The sequence below is a fragment of the Sardina pilchardus genome, chromosome 12 (genome assembly GCF_963854185.1).
Source record: "Sardina pilchardus chromosome 12, fSarPil1.1, whole genome shotgun sequence".
In the NCBI taxonomy this organism is placed as follows: domain Eukaryota; kingdom Metazoa; phylum Chordata; class Actinopteri; order Clupeiformes; family Clupeidae; genus Sardina; species Sardina pilchardus.
Genome location: NC_085005.1, coordinates 21,396,967 through 21,420,182, shown reverse-complemented (window position 1 = coordinate 21,420,182; position 23,216 = coordinate 21,396,967). Strand labels below are relative to the sequence as shown.

Sequence of the window (23,216 nt, the reverse complement as noted above, 5' to 3'; positions counted from 1 at the left end):
GCCTAGTCGACTGACTCACCTCTCCATCTTTGCCGTCCCAGGGCTCCACGGTGTAGATCTTGGGTAGGGCTCCTCCCCCGACGGTAGAAGTGGAGCCGCGGCCCATGGACAGGTCCCTGCGAGGGACACACAGCGCACAACACAAGCGTTCAGATCAGATTAGAGCCAAACAGGAGATGAGACAGATGAAGCACATGACGAAAGAGTGTGATGAAGCACGTACGGTACAGTTTTCGCAACAGTTCCGTGAGAAAGCCCAGTTTCTCACAAACAGCAGAGACAACAGAGCAGCCATCTTTATAACATGTGTCTGACATTTGTGTGTTAGGCCTGGCATCCCACCACGTCATTGACATGCTTGCACATTCATGGGAATTCATCTCTGGGCACATTTGAATTTACTCTCGAAAGGTTCCCAGAAATGAAGGAGTCAATCAAAAGTGTACATTGGGGCAGGGTTCATATGACAGAGGAGTAGTGATAAAACTGCAATCTGGGAGGGCGCTGTGGTGCAACAGGCTACAGCGTTCGTGCCTTGTACGGGTCCAAGTGCCCATGGGGACCCAGGTTCGAGTCTGGCCTGCGGTCATTTCCCAATCCCACCCTGTCTCTCTCTCCCACTTGCTTCCTGTCTCTCTCCACTGTCCTATACAAATAAAGGCAAAAAGCCCAAAAAAATATACTTAAAAAAAAAAAAAAAAACTGCAGTCTGGCTAGATCAGCCGTGTCCTCCGCCGTGGACAGCTCCCCGTGTCCAACGCCTGAAGAACAATGACCTCTGGTGTGCATATAAGGCCCCCTAGGTGACGTGAGAGCAATAAGGACTTCTGCTGGGTAGAGCGCCCCCTACCTGAGGAACTCATGGATGCCCGTCTCGCTGAAGGAGCCTCTGAGGAGGGCGAACTTCATCTTGCGGGCGTTAATGGCCGCCATGGCGGGGTACCCGAACCCCCCGATGCCCAGCGCCGACTCCAGCTCCATCTGGGCACCAGCCTCTGCCCACAACCAGCTAGAGAGCGAGAGAGAGAGAGAGAGAGAGAGAGAGAGAGGAATGACAAGGGGTAGAGAAATAATATCAGTGAATGAGTGTGTTGAATGAAAAAGAAAAAAAGCTAGTATCCACCTTATTCCTAAAACCTACGTCCATTCCGGTTGTCATGTTCCCATTCTGTTTACACAGAACTTAGTGCTGTGTCAGTAGGCTAACTTAAATATTCTTTAACTTATATTGTTCCAATTCTGTGCTGAAGGTTTCAACATTCCGAAATGTTGACAATTCTGCACACAATATGGACATCTGATATAAGTTTACCATCATATGGCTTAGGATGTGTCAGGCACTGCCTTTTAGTTCCGAGAACGAATCCACTTAAAATTCGACACGACGCCGCTTTGGCCGGAAAGAGAGAACCGGATTTCGGAATACTGAAGTGTCCTGGCAACAGCCATTGTTGGCTCATGAATAAGGTGGATTAGGAGAGCCTCTCGTCTCGTCTCGTCTCTCTCACTAGACTGCTGGCGGTTCTGGCTCTGGCTCGGACTCACCCCCACATCTTCTTCTTGTACTTGTCAGCGTTCTTCATCAGCGCCTCCAGGTAGCTGTTACGACCTGCCGCACCTGCACCGTGTCCAGAGGAGAACCGCAAGGTCAGAGGTCACTCAGATCAGCTCAGTCAGAGTGGACAGATCTCCACACACACACACACACACACACACACACACACACACACACGCACGCATAGTCGGTGTGCTCTATCCTGGAGCCGATGCTCTCTGCTCAGCCTCCCACTCTCGCCAGGTGGTACCACTGATTAGCTACCAGGTGTCAAGATACGGTTGCTGTGGAGACTGCCTACCTGTATCCAGGATGTGAGGTAGCACGGCGATGACACACAGCTGGCTGTCCTCACAGGATTTCTTCAAGACGTCCGCACTGACAATCTAAAGACCCACACAAACACACGCACACAGTGAAAGAATATTAATGAATTGTTCAAATACGATCAACGCTGACATTTTCTTTAGAAGGTTAGTTTAAATGAAAACTATCCTGTAAAAAAAACACACACTCCAACCACACACGAGCGCTGACAGGGGCTTACCTCCAGGATCTCGGGCGGGGGCACGTTGTCAGAGAAGAGGTCCAGGGCGCGAGCAACAATGTCAGAACGGGTGCGGCCTCCCTGGTAGTCCTCTGGCTCCTCTCCTTTCTTGAAGATTTTAATGCTGGGGAACCCCCGAATCTGTAGACGGACAGGGCAAACAGCCAATCAGGACATGGGAGAGAGCAACCAAACGAGGAAGGGGCTTTAGGATAAGCCAATGCTCATGCGGGTGTTGAAAACAGGCACGTTAATAAAAACATTCTAAATAGTACAGTAGGCCTGGGAAAGATACAGAACCAGAAACAGCTGATAAAGGGATAGTCGTATAGGGGTCATGATGTAGTTCAGGAACATTCTTTTTTGTTAATATATTTTATATTTATCTTTTTTTGTTACTATAGTTTTTTATTGCTTTCACATAAAAAAGTTCAGGAACATTCTGAGATTACTGTCTACACATCTAGGGTGCCATCCATTCCCAGACTTGACTTTACTCATTCACACTACCCTAAGAGAGGACACCAGGGCAATAGCTCTTTTCCAAGATCACTTAGGCCTTTTCCACCTACAGAGAATCAGCTCAGTTCTGCCTCAAAGACGCTCATGAACCCGCACATTATTTCAACAAAAAAAATGAATAGTTTCCGAACCAGAACATTAGGTTTGGAAGTTTTTCCTCTGAACCAGTGGGAGTGTCATTCTACAGTACAGTTATGTTCGCAACCCCATGTTTTGATTATGCATCCTTGGTTCTGCTCAAATCTGGTAGAAATGCAGGCTGCCAGTTCAAAGAACTCTGAACGGAACCAGTTCAAGAACCAGTTCTCTGTTGGTCGAAAAATACTCAGTGAACTGACAAACGGGTACAAGAGGTGCGTTCAAATTGACGAACATTGGCAAACGTTTGCCGACGCTTGCAAACAGTTTTTCGTTAGCCTTGAGTTTTTGCTGAACGTTTGCTAACAATCGCAAACAGTCTGAGGAGGTAGTTTTCCGCGAACATACAGTGGAACTGGGAGTTCGTGAGTTTGACGAAAGCAACAATGCAATTACTGTTAGAATGGAATGTTAACACCAAATCGCTCAAATATAGCTGTTCAAAGAAAACATGTTCACCACGAACGTTCGCCACTGTTTGCCAGATTTGAACGCACCTCGGGTCTCTCCTTGCCTACAAGATAGTTCTTAAAACGGAAAAGGGCACAGAGTCTCTCCTTACTGCCTAACCTTACATTGGGTCTGTCCTTACCCCGTAACGGCTAGCCAGATTCTGATGGACAGTGGCATCCACAGCTCCCAGACGAACTCTGCCGTTGGTCTGATCCTTGACATCAGAGGCAGCGGCAGCCCACTCTGGCTCCAGGCTATGGACACATGGGAAATACACAGTCACGCCAGATCAAGGTCAAAGTTATTATTTTTTTTAAATGACTTATTATAAACAACAGGGTCACCGGAGACAATCCTCAGTGACATTTACAACAATACAATGGAAATATTCAGTTCATTATTATTAAATCCTTTTTGAAATGCAGAGAGTGGTTTTGCAACACAGGAAAGCACAAACACTTTTAAATGTAGATAGTTTTTTTTTTTTTATAGATGATCACACTTTCTGAGACTGTAACTTTATTTACGGAAGTCATCCCAAAAGGTATACAGTAACTGAGCTCAATTACAACCCAGCGTGATTAGACAAACACACACTCACTTTTTGCAGTGGCCACACCAGGGGGCGAAGAACTCCACCAACCACACGTCATCGCTCTGCAGCACGGTCCGGTCAAAGTTATCGTCCGTCAACTCAACCACGTCCTTCTTACCGCCACCCCCACTGCCCCCTCCACTCTGAGAGAGAGAGAGAGAGAGAGAGAGAGAGAGAGAGAGAGAGAGAGAGAGAGACACACACAGAGAGAACAGAGAGAGAGAGAGACAACATTACAATAGAGAAGGTGACAATAACAACCCTCACAGTGCCAGCTGGGCCAGACAGAAGTGGGCATTGTCATGATCACTATGACAACTCCAGGACACTAACAGGCAACACATGCAGGCAGGCACATGGTGGTGATGGGCCAAACTACATTATAAAGAGGCATACAACAAATAGAAATTACACAGGGACAGAGAGAAAAGAAATGTAGTGTAGCAGTCCGAAACAAGAAAAACCTCCAAGCTTGCCAATCCTTGATTTTCACGTCTTGGTCAGTTTAAACCTTTAAACACTCTGACATGTTTCCGCATCAAGCCTTTGTCAGGGACTTTGGTGGGTTTTGTCTGAGTTTTTGTTTTCCAATCTTTCTTAATTAAATGCGTTGTTATATATTTCAAGCCTATTGTTATTGTTGTGTCCCCCGTGGATAACATACGTCATCACCAAACTAAAGTCTTCCCCAACCAAGTTAACCTCCATAAACAGGACCTCCATAAACCATACCTGTTTAGTGTAGTCAGAGCCTCCTGTGCGTCCCCCTAGCCGGTCCTTGACCAGGGAGCGTAGGGCATTCAGAGCCTCGTCCACTATAGCCTGGCTACTCCTGCCACCTGCCACAGGAAAGACACAGGAGTCACCTTACGGAATAAGTCACCAGCAAAACTCACTATTCCAGCACAAAACACAGTGCTGTTACAGGCCCAGTCCTCAAAACTCACAATTCTTAAAGGGAAAGAAAGCTTACAGATTACAGTAACAAAGTAGGGCTAAAAATCACAGCCAAACATGTTAACAAAAGTCAAAGGACAGACTAAATGATTCAGCCTTCTTGTTCCTGCATTTACTGTTTCATAGAAACATTAGGCTCAGGGGTTCAGCACACATTAGTTGACAGAGATTAGCGTAGCACCTTGGTAGTCCGCTGGTTTGTTCTTATTGGCTCCAAAGACCTTGATGGTGGGGAAGCCCCGCACGCCGAACTGGCCGCCAAGAGACTTGTGCTGGTCTGCATCCACAGCACCGACCTTCACGATGCCCTAAAGAACAGGAGGACAAAGGCGATAGGTCACTTCTACAGTGAGGTGTGTCCTTGGGAGTATGTTACGTATGGTACCAGTCAAAGGTTTGAACTAGGGATGGGTGTTGATAGGCTTTTAATCAATACTAATGCCATTGGCTGGGTTTCCCAGATTTGTTAAGAAGCTTTTAAGTGCTAAGGACTTCTCAGGAGCGCTCTAAGAACGTTCTAAGAACACTGCTAAGAGGTTCTTAGCACTTAAGAGCTTCTTAACAAATGTGGGAAACCAGGCCAATGTCTATTCTCCTTATTCGTTTGATTTATTATCAATTTTCTGTGTGGAGAAGATAGTCTTTTTCAGCATCTATACAGTTGTTATTACCTCTCAGTCTAAATACAGTGCAAAATGTATGCCAACTAACATTCGGACATCTTAACATGAATAGCCATGATTTCCTTTTTAATGGGGTATATCTTGGCAAAAAATTGACAAAACCGACTGGAGAAGTAACACTTTTGTCTTCAAAACTATGCCTAGCAGCATTGTCTGAAAATGTAGTGTCCGACACTTTGTTTACCCCTCAGGCTGAAAAAAAACAGGGATCGGTTAATCAATTCTCCGTTCCCACTCCTTATTTGGACACAACTATTCATTTATGTGTTTTCCTGTATTTTGACCATCTTTACAGAGCATAACACAACTCGGGAGCATGTTAAGTATACGAGCACTACAGTACTCTCAAGTGCCCAAGGAACCCCTGTAAGAGTTGATGACTGACCTTCAGAGCAGTGGCAGCCTTCTTCCAGTCAGGTACCAGGTTTTTGCAGTGTCCACACCTACAGGAGCAAAACGTCCATTAAAAACAGATAGAGGAGGATGGCCACAGCTGTGGCGCAACTGGCTGGGGCACCTGCACCGCACACCGCCAACCCGGGCTCGATTCCCGCCCCATAGTCCTTTCCGGATCCCACCCCCACTCTCTCTCCCATTCACTTCCTGTCTCTCTCCACTGTCACTGTCAATAAAGGCATAAAACATCCCAAACATATACTTTAAAAATGTTTGAGCCACTCAACACTTCACAACGCACCAATGACAAACTGTGGTGTCAAGTCTCCATGGCTGTTCTCCAGGGAATGGAGAATGGGATGATGGGGCTCGACTCCATAACAGTTTCACTGGCTACATTTACTAAGCGAATAGTACATGCTCAGGCTTGCTGTGAGCCAATCCGTTCCATTTCATTAGATTTGTCCAAATGTAGAATCCAGTGAACCCAGTGCCTCATGAACCGATGTATCAATGCTGCTTGATGTCTGGTGTTGTTTTATAACTATGTATTGTTGTCTGTGTTTAATGTTCCGAGGTGGCTAGGGGTCAGAACTCACCAGGGGGCATAGAACTCCACCAGCCAAAGGCTGTCGCTCTGCAGAACCTCCCGGTTGAAGTTGGAGGGAGTGAGCTCAACCACGTCATCGCTGGGGGAGTACAGGCCATGGACCGAAAGGGTGGCCCAGGAACACAACAGCACACCTGAAGGGGGGAGGGGGAGGGGGAGGGGGAGGGGGAGGGGGAGGGGGAGGGGGAGGGAGAGGGAGAGGGAGAGGGAGAGGGAGAGGGAGAGGGAGAGGGAGAGGGAGAGAGAGAGAGAGAGAGAGAGAGATGGATATGGATGATGTTCAAGGTATTTTCGAACTCTGATTGCATTTTGAGATAGACTTTCACCTATGGAAACAATATGATCTGGCATGTTTGCGCTTAGCCGTGCAACAGTGACCAGTTGTATGCAGGTCAGGAGCAGGGCAGTTGATCACAGTAGCCATTTGTTCCTTCAAGGGGGGAGAATGAACTTCCTGAACAGCCATGAACAACAGGTACCATAAACAAAGCTGGTCCATGACTCAGGCAGATACATTTCTTATGTGCAATGCTTTGTAACTCAAGTTCAGAAAGTTCACTCTCCTCCAAGGAGGAGTAACAAGGAACAATCAACTGCCCTGCTCCTGCATACCACTGGACACCTTTGCAGTGCAACGCAAATATGCCACATATGTACCATAGCCTCGAATATAGATTAATCAAATCTAGATATAGCCTACTTGGCTGGGGATCGAATTAAAATGATAACCAGACGTCTAACCTTGAATCTTGCTAGGCGATCATTGCACTGCCAAAATGTGAAATACGAAAACTTTCGAAATTATTTAGAGGTTCCCTAGCTAGCGTTTTAACATTGTATATATCATAGCTTTAGGCTACAGCATTAAACGTGCTCCTCATCACGCTATGCACTCACTGATGAGTTGCTACAATGTGTCACATTGTGGAATATTGTTTAAATTCGACCGAATCTTAGCATGCAGTCTGGCAATCAATCAACGCCTCCATTTAATGGGATGGTTTCATAAACAACACGTTAGTGCGCCATGCAATTGCCCACAGGATATTTTTAATCACTTACCTAAAACTGATCTCATTGTTGTATCAGCCTCCTTTCAGCTGTAACTAACGTAACTTTATCGCTGTTATGGCAAGCTTCCCAAAACTAGCTATGCAATGAAAATATGGACCAAATCTTACCGTGGCCCGCGCTGATTGGTGGTACCAGGCCAATGTTGCGATCTGACCAATGAAAGCTCGACGTGTACCGACACGTACGGTGGCGTGGAAAGGACATTCGTCTCTGAACCAAAGAACAATCTTGATAATGTGCGTTTTCAAATACAGAAAAAGCTGCGTAAATTCTTAGCAAATTACATTTACTCTTGGAGTTATAACTCAGAGCTCATTCTCTAAACTGTGTTGTGAATAATCACGTAGAGCACTTTAGTCTCTGTAAAGACATTACATCACACTTATTTAACCAATAAATCATCAAAACCAACCAAATTAACAGATAACAACTATAAATCATGTTTTTATTCTCAAAATGGGCAGCCAGACATGAAACTTTATTTTCTTCAGCATATAACAATGTATTAGGTAGGCTAGGCTACTGCCAAGCATTTTGTCTGGACTTCATCAGGGCATCTCAAGATAGTTGATCATCCTGGAGACTATGCAGTGGACTCAACTGAGCGGTTTTATTCAGCAGATAAATGATTGTTTCCCCCATCTCCTTCCTCAGGGTTAAAAGGGGATGGGTGGGTTTTTCTTGGTTGAGTCATCTTCCCATGATCTTCTGGCTAAGGGAGACGAAGAACAGGCCCAGTGTGTGTGTGTGTGTGTAAGAGAGTGTGTGTGTCTGTGAGTATGTGTGTGTGTGTGTGTGTGTGTGTGTGTGTGTGTGTGTGTGTGAGAGAGAGAGAGAGAAAGAGGAAGAGCAAGAGAGAGAGAGTGAGTGTGTGTGTGTGTGTGTGTGTGTGTGTGTGTGTGTGTGAAAGAGAGAAAGAGAGTGTGTGTGTCTGTGAGTATGTGTGTGTGTGTGTGTGAGAGAGAGAGAAAGAGAAAGAGAAAGAGAGAGAGAGAGTGAGTGTGAGTGTGAGTGTGAGTGAGTGTGAGTGTGAGTGTGTGTGTGTGTGTGTGTGTGTGTGTGTGTTATCCTGCAATGGCTCCAAAAAAGTTTTTTATTATTTAAAAGGCAACGTTTCGATCAACAGATCTTCTGAGAACGTTTCGATCAACAGATCTTCTGAGATCTGTTGATCGAAACGTTGCCTTTTAAATAATAAAAAACTATTTTTTTGGAGCCATTGCAGTGTGCAGACCATCACTTCCACTTTGACACGTTTTTTGTCTGGCACCTGCTTAAGAAAAATCTGTGGATGTGCGCACCCGTCTCTCTATATGTGTGTGTTATCCTCCCACATTAAAAATCTTGTTGCTGAGTGCTGAGGGCATGGAGATGAAGAGCAGGCTCAGGAACAGCAGCACCAGCAGCAGCAGCAGCAGGACCAGGAAGTGGAGCCGGTACTGACGCCAGGCCAGCAGGCAGCTCACCCGCAACGGGCTCAGCAGCAGCCACGCCAGGCTGGTACTGGGGCGACTGACACAGGGAAAGACCACAGGGACAGACTTAGGCTGATACACACACACACACACACACACACACACACACACACACACACACACACGCACACACACACGCACACACACACGCACACACACACGCACACACACACGCACACACGCACGCACAGACACATACACGTCACATGCATACATATATACACATACACACACACAGTCATCCACATGAAAACCAATATCGAGTAAACATGTTTACTTAAATGTGTCTAATTTTATTTTGTTAGTCATTTCAATTCGTACAGACAAAGATAAATAAATACATAAATAAATACATACATAACTATTGCACACACTGGAAAACAAATGAACATGAACAAAGAACTTCAAGTTACCAAGCAAAACGTTAGTGCAGTGTGATTGTTTGGTCTGGGATCGATAAGTTGGGAGTTATAAACAACATCATGACAAAACAGGCAAGCAAGATCTAAAACTAAATGAACCAAACACAGCAAACCAATATAACCAGCTAATGTAGGGGCCAAACAGGTCATCGGCTGTGCTTTATGAAGGAATACCTCTTTTAGTACCGTCTCTCCGTCAATGCCACATTCAGTGACAGTTTCAAAAAGTTCCAGGGATTTATCACATAGACTTCTTTTTCACCAGGTCACTGAGTTCTCCTTTAATTTTCTAGGTCACTTAGTTCTCCTTTAATCTAACTCCAGCTGACCACCCATACTGTAGGTCATTTCAACTTCACTTAAAAAAGGGGGAAACAGTGGTTTTACTTGGTTTGACCTGATGTAGGTTAGCATCAGTGCTGAATGTTTCTGATTCTAAAGTGCAATGTTCAAGGCAGTATGTAACATCGAAGGAGAACACTCTAAGAGACACTTGCAACCTTGTCCTAATGTCTTTACAGTTTCCTAATCTATAGGTGTTAGTGTGTGCTCAGACACAGCTGCATGCTCGCTTAGTGTTGTTGCATTCAATGGACCACAAACACAGAGGTATGGAAAAGATCACCCAGAGAGGCATTCAAGAATACTTACAGAAGGCTTCACATCCTTCTAATGGTATGAGCCCATGTTATGTCACATGTCTGAAACTCAGCTTTAGGGATATACATTTGTGCCTTATGAAATGTATATTACCTTATAATTTGTAACGTCTGTTTTCTGAAGCACATAACAAAATAGACTTCTATTTTATATTTTCTTTTTTTTCAGTATAATTTTTTTGTGTCAAAATGTGTTAAAAGAAAAAGCTTGTTTACCGCAATAGGTTCTTTCTTCGAGCCCTATATTCAGCCATTGGGGCAATTGAAAACTCAAATTTCAATTTGTAAAGCATGACTCTCACAAGAAAATTCATAACAAAAAATAATAATAATGAAAAAAGCAGTTCACTTTAATTTATGTGCTTGCTTATTTTGATCTCACTGATAATTGTAAATGACACTGAATAGTTTCCGCTATTATTCAGGGCCACAATAGTGAACTTCAACATTCTAGTTGCATGTTGTAAGATCCACCATTTTGTAGTTTGCTGTTGCACAGTAAGACATTCTAAATATAAGTGTGCCCTCAGACATAGCATCTCTATGGTGACATAGCAGCTCCACATGCCCATTCAGTGGAGTATTTGGATCTTAACCTTATTATGCGGAGTATTAATGAGGCAAAAATAAAAGATAGGGTTGCTCCTGACGAATTACCTTGACTGGTGCAACAGCAATCTACTCAATGCCACGACAAGTACTATTGCAAGTTGTGAATTCCAGCATTCTTGTTCTGAGTTCTGTGATTAAAAATGGCAGCTCTGTCTTGCCCCATCCCTTTCCCTAGTCCCAGCCCCATCACGTTCCCAGCAGTGTGGTGGTCAAGTGTCCCCTCCCCCTAACCTCCCTTCCCACTCCTAAGCCCCACCCCTTATGCTTCATAACCATGTGTCTCAGCTCCTCCCCTAAGTCACACCCTCCTAAGTTCCAAACAACTTCTTGAACATATTTCCCCTCCCCTTAAACTCACTGCCACCTCCCCTCCCCCTGGTGTAAACATCTCCCCTTATTAGGCTGAAAGCAACAGCTTCTTCACCATGTATCCCCTCCCACTCCTGACAAACCCCGCCCACTTAGGCTCAGAGCAGCTTTTTACCATGTGACCCCTCCCCTTCCCCACGCCCCCCGTCCAATGTGGCCCCTACGCTCCGAGCAGCTTCTTGACCATGTACCCGGGCATGCTGTAGAGGAACAGGCCAAGCATGAGCAGGAGCAGAAGAGCCAGCACCATCTTGATGATCAGCCACTTGTAGCGATGGCAGATCAGGTAGCGGATAGCCTTCAGGGGACTCAGGAACCAGAGGAAGGTGGTGTCGGGGCGGCTGTTAGGTGGGGTTGGTGGTGGTGGTGGTGGTGGTGGTGGGTGGGGAAGGGGACAAGAGAGAGAGAGAGAGGGGCAAGGGTAGATGGGGGTGGGATGGAGAAAGGGTAAGATGGAGAAAGAGGTGGAGAAGGGAAGCCGGTGTTAGTGGTTAACAGGCAATGACATTAGTAATAAAAATGACGATATGGACATACAGTGTAAGCTTGCTCAACAGAAGCATACAGTACAGCACAAGCTTGCTTGACACAAAAAGCTGGTCCTTTTCTACTCCATCTAAAGGCTGTGCTAATGTACTCAGGCCAAGCACATATAGTGGGACAGAGACAAAACACGTAGAGAAGAATTAAGTGCATATAGAGCACCCTAAAAGCTGAACGCTGACATAAGCCAACACAGAACACGGCTATAGGCTGACCAAGTGGACACTTGTTACGGCATTCAGAGTAAAAAAAAAAAACCTGTTTGTGTGCAGGTGTGTCATGTGATATGGTCAACAGAGGTCAGACAATGAAGCGTGGCCCAGGGTGGACAGAGAGAGAAAAGGCATCATGACCAAGAACAATGTTCAACCAGATTGGCTTGGAGGTGAGAACAGTGTTTCCCTGTTGAGCTTTGTAAGCCTTTGGATCTAGTCGAACACTATTACTAGTCTCTGATCACTCGTCTGTGATCACTGTGATCATCTTTAGATCTACTCGTACACTTTAGTACTAGTCTCTGATCACTCGTCTGTGATCACTGTGATCTTGTCATCTTAAGATCTACTCGTACACTTAGAACTAGTCTCTGATCACTCGTCTGTGATCACTGTGATCTTGTCATCTTTAGATCTACTCGTACACTTAGTACTAGTCTCTGATCACTCGTCTGTGATCACTGTGATCTTGTCATCTTTAGACGTACTCGTACACTTAGTACTAGTCTCTGATCACTCGTCTGTGATCACTGTGATCTTGTCTTCTTTAGATCTACTCTTACACTTAGTACTAGTCTCTGATCACTCGTCTGTGATCACTGTGATCTTGTCGTCTTTAGATCTACTCGTACACTTAGTACTAGTCTCTGATCACTCGTCTGGGGCCAGACTGGCCACTGTGATCTGGTCATCTTTAGATCCAGTTGAACACTTTATCACTGTGTGCTCTCTACAGTACAGTATTACAGCTGAGGTGTGAGGTGAGTGCTATTTTTTTACTCTTTATTCCCAGATGATGAGACTACAGCTGTGGTGAGGCGTGCTGAGGATAGCAAGTCTTCACCCACTGGCCTCCTTAGCAAAGCAATAACCAAGCTACAGTGCGTTTACAGATGGAGTGAGTGCCCCATTGCCTGGTCTGGTGGAAACATTGTCAGTGAAGACACAGACAGACACAGAGACAGTGCAGTGACAGAGGCTGGACAGGACAGTGAGTGGGAGGGGTGGTAACGCTTTGAGAGAGACAGCTACCATCGGTGTCTGGCCTCCCCTCTTTTTCTCTCTTTCTCCCTCTCTCTCTCTCTCTCTCTCTCTCTCTCTCTCGCCCTCCTGCTCCCGCGCTTCCTCTCTCTCTCTCTCTCTCTCTCTCTCTCTCCTCAGGCGCCGAGCATCTTCTTGACCAGGTATCCGGGGAGGGAGTAGAGGAAGAGGCCCAACAGGAGCAGGAGCAGCATCAGGCCCAGCGTCTTCAGGATCAGCCAGCGGTAGTTGTGCCAGATGAAGTAGCGGATGGACTTCAGGGGGTTCACGAACCACATGAGACTCGTGTCCGGCCGACTTCACCAAACAACCACCACCACAGCCCAGATGGAGGGTGGCAATGGGCAAAAGGAAGGGCAGGAGGAAAAGGGTGGAGGAGGGAGGAGGAAGTGGGTGAGGAGGGGGGGTTGGAAATCCGACAGAGGGGAAAAAACAGAGGAAAAGAAGAGGGGGGGGGGGGTGCGTAGTTGGGGGGAGATGAAGATGAGAAGATGAGGAAAGACAGAGCGAGGGTGAGTAGCGTTACGCAAGAGGACGGCAGGGAAACTGACCGGTGGCCACACTGACAGAGGGAGGGGAAGGCTCTGGGAGCGCGAGTGCGGTTTCAAACACTGGGATCTGTGAACCTACAGTAAGGAGGCCGTTTTAGCTAAAGCAGATAGGCCTTGCCTGAGGGGGAACACGCTTTAAATCTAATTTGTCAATTCAGCCCTTAGAACGGTGACTCCTTTACCTCATCAGTGACAACATACAGTAAGAAAGTACCAGTAAAATATGATTAAAAAAAAAAGGGCTGTATGCGAACCTACCCACTGCTTTATTTACAACACAATTGCTGTTAAAACAACAGTAGGAGGTGAGGGAGGTAAATACTGTATGTAGTGGGCTTGGCACTTACTTGGGTTTCTCCAGAGGGTCTGGCTCGTTGCGTCCAAGCCCAACAGGAGTCTTCTCAGCCTCCTCCGCAGTCATCAGGTGAAGCTCTGCTTCCACTTTCCCCTGGAAGCATTGGCATATGCACTAGCTTAGCATGGGCACCAGTTTGGAACATGCACCAAATAAGACTGCTTAAAGAGCACAGTAGTATACTCATGCTCATGATACAGAACAATGCACTTTAGACAAGATTTACTCTCAGGGTCCATCTCTGGTTGAGAAGCACTACATACAAAAAAACTACATCATGTCTTTTGCAACAAAGAATGAGCATAACTCCAATATAAAAATAGAGGGGATGCCCCAACAGCAGTCTGTACAAAAAGATCTCCAAATTCCTGTAGCATACTAGCTCTTTTGCCTTTTTCGATTTCGGAGGTGGGGGGGGGGGGGGGTATGGGTTATTTCCTGAAACTAGAAATAAGCAGTAATCGTCTACAGAGGGCCACTCAGACAGTAGCCCACAGAAGTGTTATTTGTCAGGTTATGAGGCTATATGCCATCAAAAAGGAAATGCTAAGTTAAGGTCAAAAAACTGTTACGGGTGCCTTTAAAGGAATATTTCGGTATTTTACACTTTAAGCCCGTTTTCTGTATTGCCTAGCATGAAAACGAGTGTTTGACACCGAAATCTCGACGATTGAGCCTGTGTGTGCATTTCGGCACCTTTAGAATGTTCTCTGTATGGCCTTAACATTGCTCCCTATGTGCATAAACTATTCTGTCCTTAAAACACCCCTAAACGTTCGTTTTTTAAAATGTGCAGCTCACCGAGTGGTTACTGGTCTTCAACGATCTTCTATAGCAAGTTTGACAGCGAAATGTAGCTTCAGTCATAGTTTATCAGGGATTTTCGAAATCCCGGAAGTAATTTTTCAGATAACTCACAACCGTGTTTGCTTAATATAACAGAACAGAATTTGAATTTCACTGCGAAACTTGCTATAGAAGATCATTGAAGACCAGTAACCACTCGGTGAGCTGCACATTTTTAAAAACGAACGTTTAGGGGTGTTTTAAGGACAGAATAGTTTATGCACATAGGGAGCAATGTTAACGCCATACAGAGAACATTCTAAAGGTGCCGAAATGCACAAACAGGCTCAATCGTCGATATTTCGGTGTCAAACACTCGTGTTCATGCTAGGCAATACAGAAAACGGGCTTTAAGTGTAAAATACCGAAATATTCCTTTAAGACTTTAAGACTGCCATCAAAAACCTACAGTCTAGACATAAACTCCTTGGGTCAGTTTCACGTTCATGGATTACGCCTAGTCCTTGACTAAAAGAGAAACAAAATCTTGTACGACAAATGGGCTCATGAATGTCCATACACTGTACAGTATACAGTGTTGAGCACATACAGAGCACAGTATACAGTGCTGCACCTATACAGTGTGGAGCACATATACACATACTGTACCCGTAATTTCCCGACTATTAGCCGCGGTTTATACATTGATTTTGCAAAATATCTTCAGCTATGAGGTTAATACACAGGGGCAATTAATATGGTGTTGACATGGTTTTGTTTCTTTGAACTTGCATAAAACACTGTCCTGCGGCTTATACACAATGCGGCTTTCATGCGGGAAATTAGAGAGCACAGTATACAGTGCTGCACATATACAGTGTTGAGTGGCCCAGCATGTTTCACCGTTAGTGCGAGTTCGTCGTTCTCATCTCGAGCCACAAACGGCCACCAGCCCTTGACCCTCTTCTGTTTGAAGATGGAGATGGTGGGTAGGTCCTGTGCGTTCAGCACCATGTCCAGAGAGCACTGTTTGGCCGTCTTCGCCCCACGCGTGAACCGGTTCAGGTCTAACTCAATCGCACCTATGAGAATAGAGACACATTAGCCTGGCTAGCGCCTACCACTTCTCAAATGAGACGTGGTCTGGCAACCAGACGTTCATTTTCGCGTATTTGACGTTCATTTTCACGTATTTTGGGCACCACGGATGTCTAGAAAATGCGTCTTTGCATAGCTCGTCATCGTTCAACATTGAATTAAATTGAAATTGAAATAAAATTCAAACAAAATTCACAAGAGCACTGTTGTGAAATTAAATGCAGCAAATGAATCATTGTATTTTGATGATGATACAGTTGCACAGCCTTAACACATTATTTTTATTTTTTTTTAAATAATAGGCTTCTACCTATATACTATAGGCCTCAGTGGCAAGAATTGACCCAGTCAGTATGACAGCATGAATGATTGATGAGTGCTATTCCTGGTCTCAGAGAACAGATGACTTCTGTTTTGGCTGTGGAGAACACCTGCTGATGAATTGACCTGCTTGCACAGGATATGTAAACACTCACATTCTCCCATCATGCCTTTCAATGCATGATCACCTTAGTCTCAATCAGGCACATTCTTCAACAACCCATTCTTAATATGGCATCAAACGTTTCAGGGAACAACAGTCTAAGCTGTTAACACAGCTGCATTTGTTTTTAAACTGATGGGGTGTGTAATTTAGAATTATGAAACACATCATTATGAGTATTACAGACCATAGACCTCTTTTGTGAAATAGACCTCCTGCTGAGCTACTGACATTTCTAAACACACTGTCATTATCATATGATATACAGCATAATTAAATGCTTTCAATTCAAAGACACGATCAGATGAAGACATGACAGACTTAATAGTACTCACAGTAGTACATGTAATACTGCGAGACTCTGTTGCATTGTTTCCCTAATGGAAGCATTTGCTTGGTTTAGTAAATGGATACCTAATAAACATCACCAGACTAAACAGTTAAGACGCAGTGGTGTCTTTCAGAGACGTGTCATACCCAGGAAGTCGTCCGCGGAGAAGTGGTCAGCGTCCCAGACCTGCATTGTGAGCCGTGCGGGAATCTTGTACTCGGTTTCGTCCCAGGAGAACATGGACTCCTTCTTGGACATGACGATTTTCTCCTCGGCCATCAAGTAGTCGAAGGGGAAGACGAAGCGCCAGTTGAAGTTGCCCTCGCCGGTCAGCGAGTGGTAGTGGACGTCTGTGTCCTGCTTATCCTCCTGTTGGCCCTTCAACCAGCTGCTCGCGGGACAGCCGAGTCGTTTAGTCAGGGACAAACACAAACCAGTTAACACACACACACACACACACACACACACACACACACACACACAGACAACACAACTGGAAGTGTGTGCTCTTCTCTACAGTCAAACAGCTTGCCAGGAGCACTGGCAGGAATCTCTAAGGCCTACAGTGCACAGAGGAGTCTAACTGCCTGGTGGCTTTCACCTTACAGAGGTTGTGCTAGATTTGTCCAATGGGTCAGACCCACTGACTGGTCTCTGTCAGAATGATCAGAATCGTGGTAAAGGACCTCCTGTACTGGACTACCAGTGTGTATTTTACATTTTTTTAAAAAATAATTATTATTTCAGCTTAGTCTGGGCAGCTTACTTAAAGCCCTCTGAGGTGATATTGAAATTTGAAGTTCTCATGAAATGTCACCATGCAGTACAAGTTACTGTTTCTCTGTGCATGTAAGGTCTTCAGTGTTTATAAGGATGCTTGTTTACAGCTTAGAGATTGTGCTTGAGCCCATGGAATCAAGACTGCTATGCAAAAATGCATTGTATAAACATGCTATCAGTCAGAAATTATGATGAGGCAATAGGTTACATCTGAAGACACATGTATTATATGAAAGAGAAAAAGTAACAGAAAACAGCTAAACGTGCCCCTCCAGTTAGAAACCAGTGGTCCTGTGGTCAAAACAGTTCATATCACTTTGCACTGATACAGTTGTTCTGCATCAGTACATATTTCATGTAATTTTGTGGAGGTGAGATTCTAAAGTTACATATTGTAGTTTTTCAACTTTCAACACAATAATTTGATGGTTAATGATGGTTAATTGAGTGCTGAATTTGTACACTTCTTGATGTATTAATAGGCTGATTCTAAATTGGAGGGACATGTCATGTCATGCAAAACAAGCCTTTTGAATTAAACAGGGAACAGCTGGTAGCATCTACAAAATATGACTTTAAAAAAGAAAAAATAACTTCTTTAAACACACACACACACACACACACACACACACACACACGCACACACACACACACACACACACACTCACTCTCAGAATATTTTTGTCATAAAACAAGCTTGACGCTCCCAAAGTTGCAAGCAGCATTTAGGCAAAGCAAACCAAGTCATAATATCTTTCATGACCTGGATGGGTTAGGCAGACCATGACCTCAGCACCCAGCAGAATGCCATCATGCTAACTACTGTGCTGACAGCAGAAAAAAAATAAAGATCTGTGTATGTGGCATGCATAGACGGCCATCTTTCTTCCCCCCCACGGAGGTGAGGAGGAAGAGGAGGCAGAGTGCGGTGAGTGGCGGGAGAGAAGTGGCCTAACATGGCGACGGAAGAAAACTGACTCCCGCCGAGAAAGATGGAGATGGAGAGAGAGAGAGAGAAAGAGAGAGAGGCAGGGAGAGAGGAAAGGGTTAACATCTCCAGCAGGTGTCATGTGTGCCTGAGGGAATGCCCTTCAATAATTCAGCAGTATGGATGAACTGGATATGGCGCAAAATCTATTTGTCTTGCTGTCAAAGCTCCTGGCTGTTTACTATCGCCGTCATCTCATCTCATTGCACTACAGCAAGGGGTGCGGACACGGACAAAGTCTAGTCCACTCCAGAGCCCCGTGGGTTGATCAACTCGGGCGTCGGAGAGGAGACGGAGATGCCCACATTAATAATTAGTGTTCAAGACGCAGGCCTTTGAGTGCAAGTGAAGTGTGCTGATCCTCTGAGGCTAATGACTACTGCTGATGAGTGACATCACATCACCATGGCTACGCCAGCACAGATGCTAAGTGCAAAACCATAGTTTGTGTGTGCGTGCGTGTGTGTGTGTGTGTGTGCGTGTGAGTGTGTGTGTTGGGGGAAAGGGGTGGTGTGTGGGGTGTTGGTAGGAGTGAGGGGGAGGCAATTTTGACATAAAAAAAGAGTGCCAAGCTAATTGCCTGTCATTAGCGCTAATGTGATAACCCCTGTGATAAGTGGAACTTCCATGATAAATTAAGATGTCTGTGGTGAATGGGACTAAAGTTTGGCATTTGTGATAAAGTAGAATCTCTGTGATGAAATAGGATCTCTGTGATGAAACACGATGTTTGTGATGGTACAGAATATTTGTGACAGTGCAGGATCTCTAGAATTACACTACAGGCTTTGATGTGGGTGTGCAAACATGCTGGCATTCTTCTCTAATGCTTCCATGCAGGAGGTATGTCTCCAGCTTTGTGGAACTCATCAACATGTACAGTAGTTGTGGACCTCAAGACCATAGCATGGAATATGATAGGAATATCCTGATCAAAATTCAGCATTTACATTTGATCATCATTACATTACGAGATTATCCATAATGTAGTTTAAAGGTAACATATTCTATATGCTTTATTATATAAATTTAATGACTTTTATGACTACTATGGTCCTGTGTGGTTTCCTGTTAGTATGCATGCATGTGAAGTGTAGCGTGATTTGATAGGACAGCTGCGGGAAGGGGCGGGGCTGCAACAGTGAGTTGTGCATGCTGATTGGTCAGCTGGTCTCGAGCCATGCGATGGATGGATCATGTTTACCCCCTGACATAGATGTCAGACATCTTCTCTCCTGTCATGAAACCATCGTCTTCTAGAACTACGTCATCAGTGTTCCAAATTATAACACGCAGCTCATAGCTAAAGAGCAGCACAGCCATGACGCAGGAGGCCAGGGAGAACACAACAAACAAACAAACAAACAAACAAAAAACAAACACACAGACGGAAACCAACCAAAGAACGACAGGAGACAGAACAAAGGGAAAAAAGGGACATAGAAAGAGACACACACACACACACACAAAAACAACAAAACAGAAACAACAGCGAAACAAAAGAAAACAAAAAGAAAATAAAAAGAAAAGATTAACACCAAACCGGCACACACTTTTTCGCACACACCCACCCATACCTACCCCCTGACAAATATGTCACTGGACTTTTCCCCTGTGAAGTAATCATCGTCTTCCAGAATTACTTCGTCTGTATTCCATATTATCACCCTGAGCTCATATCTGCCGAGGAGTGGAGGGAAGGTATACGTCAGCAGACTAAGGCACGTCGTCAGCTCCCTGGACAGCACTGGACCACACACTCGGACACTCTACTGTGTCCACACAGTCAGCCAGGCTCCACTACAGCATCCACACTGGTCTTTAGCTTTGGCCACGGCGTCATTCACACTCGTCTACATCATCCATACAAGTCTATATTATTTACACTGGTCTACTGTACAGTATATCATTCACACTGATCTATACCATCCATAGAAGTCTATATCATTCACACTAGTCTATATCATTCACACTGATCTACCGGTATATCATTCAAACAAGTCTATATTATTTACACTGGTCTACTGTACAGTATATCATTCACACTGATCTATACCATCCATAGAAGTCTCATTCACACTAGTCTATATCACTCACACTGATATACTGTATATCATCCATACAACTCTGTATCATTCACACTAGTCTATATCATCACACTAGTCTCTAGCATTCAGGCTCAGAATTCACCCCTCTGACTGACAAACATTGAGGAACAAGACTCCTATTGGTGGGTCTGAGTATGTTGTGGGTCCCAATGGGAAAAGAGATGGGAAATGGTTAGAATGTTACTATAATAGACACAGTGATCAAATCATACACTCTATGATAATACTGTAAAGTTGTTTAGTTTTGCACTATGATAGCATAACTAATGCCATACATTATCATACAGTAGCTGACTGACTTATAGGCGGGGCAGTCAAATTTGGGGCCTGCAAGTCAAATTTGGCCCGCCATCAAACTTTTTTGGCCCGCACTCTGGTCAGAATGTCATTCTGCCTCAACATTCCACTGAGCCAAGACTGGTTGCAGTTCACTATCTAGCCACAGTTTAACACTGCTTTAGATGGGGCAATGGGCCATAGTCAGGCCCCAGCAAAGTCCATAGACAGGATGATGCATGTTGTAGTAAAGGAGCATGTTGTAGTATATTAATCATTAATTCATATTGATGTAAATAACTTTCTTCCAAAACAAAAATAATGCTCCATATGCTTTTCTTAAAAGATATTGATTACTTCATGCACTGTAAACACAGGGCAAAGACAAGCTCAGCAAAGAGTGATGTTTGTATTTCTTAAAAATTAGTTTACCTTTTATAGAATTTTAAATCTTGCAAACAAATGCAACACATTTCAATTTAATGGATCATGACTTGAACATTTAGTTTTGGCCTGCGGCTCTCCAGCCTGAACAATTTTTGGCTCTTTGATGGCAAAAAAATGTGGGCACCCCTGATATAAGGCATAAGAAGAAACAAAGACTTGAAAGAGATACTACCCATGTGTACAACAAGTCTTAGTGGCTGCATATGTTTTTGATTCAAATTGGCAGTTGCATTGCTACTTCTAGTTATCCTACCATTTAAGTAATCCCTTTCTGGCTGCGTGGCCGATTACCTCTTTGGTTTCCGTGGTGATATGTCAAGGGCAGGCGCTGGTGCAGGCATGTCCATTGGAAACATGTCAACCCACATCTCAAGACGACCCTACAAACACGTCAGAAAGCAAGTCAACAACAACTTACATCTCAAGAGGATCCTACAAACACGTCAGAACCCCACACAAACACACACACACACACACACACACACACACACACACACACACACACACACACACACACACACACACACACACACACACACACACACACACACACACACACACACACACACACCCCACACAAACACACATCTCAATAAAACCCCCAAATGTGTCACAATCTGTTAAAAATGCAAAACACACACACACACACACACACACACACACACACACACACACACACACACACACACACACGCACCTGCTCAATGCCAGGCTTGTCTGGGTTGAAGAGGGGTCTGGTCTCCACATGTTCTGGGATGAGTTTGCAGCCCACGCGGGGCATGTCCTCCCAGTGTTTGAGCACCGTCAGAGCCAGGTGCTCGTCTGTCTGCTTCTTCAGGCCTGCAGAACCACAGGAACATATCAGGAATGAAATCCGGAACATATTCGGAATCAGAGCAGGTATCAGATCAGGAATCAGATCACAGGAACATATCAGGAGTATATCAGGAGTCATATCAGGAACTTAGCACCTCATAAAATCATGTCAAGAACACAGCAGGAATCATATGAGGAACAGTAACTTCCTGTGTATTAGCCGCATTGTGTATAAGCCGCAGGACAGTGTTTATGCAAGTTAAAAGAAACAAAAGTCATATCAATACCATATCACCCCCATGAGTTAACCTCATAGCTGAAGAAAGTTTGCTAAATCAATGTATAAGCTGCAGATAATAGTGGGGAAATGACGGTACTGTCCTGCTTATCTGCTTAATCTAGTGGTACCGGATCATGTCTGAGCACTGTAATATTTACCTGCCTTTTATCATGGGTTTACAGCGAAGGACAGTATCTACTGTATCTTCCCCCACTGAAGCCTTAGGGCTCCATACAGTCTTACAGAGAAGGAGCACACTCAGGACAAGATGTTCAAGCACATTTGCGCCCACTTGAGGTATAAATCCCTCGCAACGTGTGCATAACAAGATGCCATGTTATGTACTATGGGTGCACAAATAGTTAAAGTATTGTTGTTGTTTTTTTTAAGAGGAGTAGAACTAGAGCATGATCTCTCTGCTTGTTGACATCTTTTTATCATGTATTGTATAATTTCCTGACCACTAAACTTTTGACTCCTTTTGAGCAGTATTTATCTTCTCCGCCGACAGCTCAGGGCTGCACACTGTACCGTTCTCATCCTCGATGTCGGTTGAGGCGGTGAAGATGCGGTTGGCCACCTTCACGCGGCCTCCTGGGCCGTAGTGTGGCCCATCCAGCTTGCCGTCCTTGCACAGCTTGGCCAGGATCTGGGTGGGCTTCAGAGGGTCCCGCCATATGTTGTAACCATGGCTACGCAGAGAGAGAGAGAGAGAGAGTAATCACCACAACTGCTTTTTTTAGATCACTGTGACACACACCAACAGGCATCAAAATAGCTGTCACAAGAGCTGTCCCCATGACAACAGTGAGATAAAGTGGCTTTCAAACACAGGACTTTAATAATCTTTATTATACGGCTCTTCACAACGCACTCCATTGACTTGAATGGGATTTCCCAACGTTCTACCGGTCATTATTTCTTGATAAATGACCGCTCCGAAGGTATAATGACCGCTGCCAATGGCAACGGGTTCACTCCGCTAGTTGTTGCGGAAGCCACGAAATGGTAGCCAAGTCATTGCTAAAGACACATTGAGATGAGTTTCTT

General features: G+C 44.7%; 2 protein-coding genes across 2 annotated transcripts in view; both read right to left on the bottom strand.

Annotated features, from left to right (window-relative positions):
- pdia6 (protein disulfide isomerase family A, member 6) overlaps positions 1-7,639 on the bottom strand; it is a 10,119-nt gene extending 2,480 nt beyond the window's left edge. Inside the window, exons 1-12 of the mRNA XM_062551639.1 lie at positions 7,519-7,639; positions 6,446-6,590; positions 5,836-5,893; positions 4,949-5,075; positions 4,543-4,649; positions 3,817-3,953; positions 3,355-3,469; positions 2,103-2,243; positions 1,857-1,941; positions 1,546-1,618; positions 851-1,009; positions 20-116 (exon numbers count right to left, since the gene is read on the bottom strand). Of these exons, the coding sequence (XP_062407623.1) occupies positions 20-116; positions 851-1,009; positions 1,546-1,618; positions 1,857-1,941; positions 2,103-2,243; positions 3,355-3,469; positions 3,817-3,953; positions 4,543-4,649; positions 4,949-5,075; positions 5,836-5,893; positions 6,446-6,590; positions 7,519-7,534 (1,260 nt within the window). The 5' untranslated portion in view covers positions 7,535-7,639. The remainder of the gene's footprint in view (positions 1-19; positions 117-850; positions 1,010-1,545; positions 1,619-1,856; positions 1,942-2,102; positions 2,244-3,354; positions 3,470-3,816; positions 3,954-4,542; positions 4,650-4,948; positions 5,076-5,835; positions 5,894-6,445; positions 6,591-7,518) is intronic.
- Positions 7,640-8,738: 1,099 nt separating this feature from the next.
- otofa (otoferlin a) overlaps positions 8,739-23,216 on the bottom strand; it is a 124,471-nt gene continuing 109,993 nt past the window's right edge. Inside the window, exons 39-46 of the mRNA XM_062551638.1 lie at positions 22,698-22,858; positions 21,768-21,910; positions 21,362-21,450; positions 19,444-19,542; positions 16,618-16,859; positions 15,462-15,640; positions 13,765-13,865; positions 8,739-9,042 (exon numbers count right to left, since the gene is read on the bottom strand). Of these exons, the coding sequence (XP_062407622.1) occupies positions 8,853-9,042; positions 13,765-13,865; positions 15,462-15,640; positions 16,618-16,859; positions 19,444-19,542; positions 21,362-21,450; positions 21,768-21,910; positions 22,698-22,858 (1,204 nt within the window). The 3' untranslated portion in view covers positions 8,739-8,852. The remainder of the gene's footprint in view (positions 9,043-13,764; positions 13,866-15,461; positions 15,641-16,617; positions 16,860-19,443; positions 19,543-21,361; positions 21,451-21,767; positions 21,911-22,697; positions 22,859-23,216) is intronic.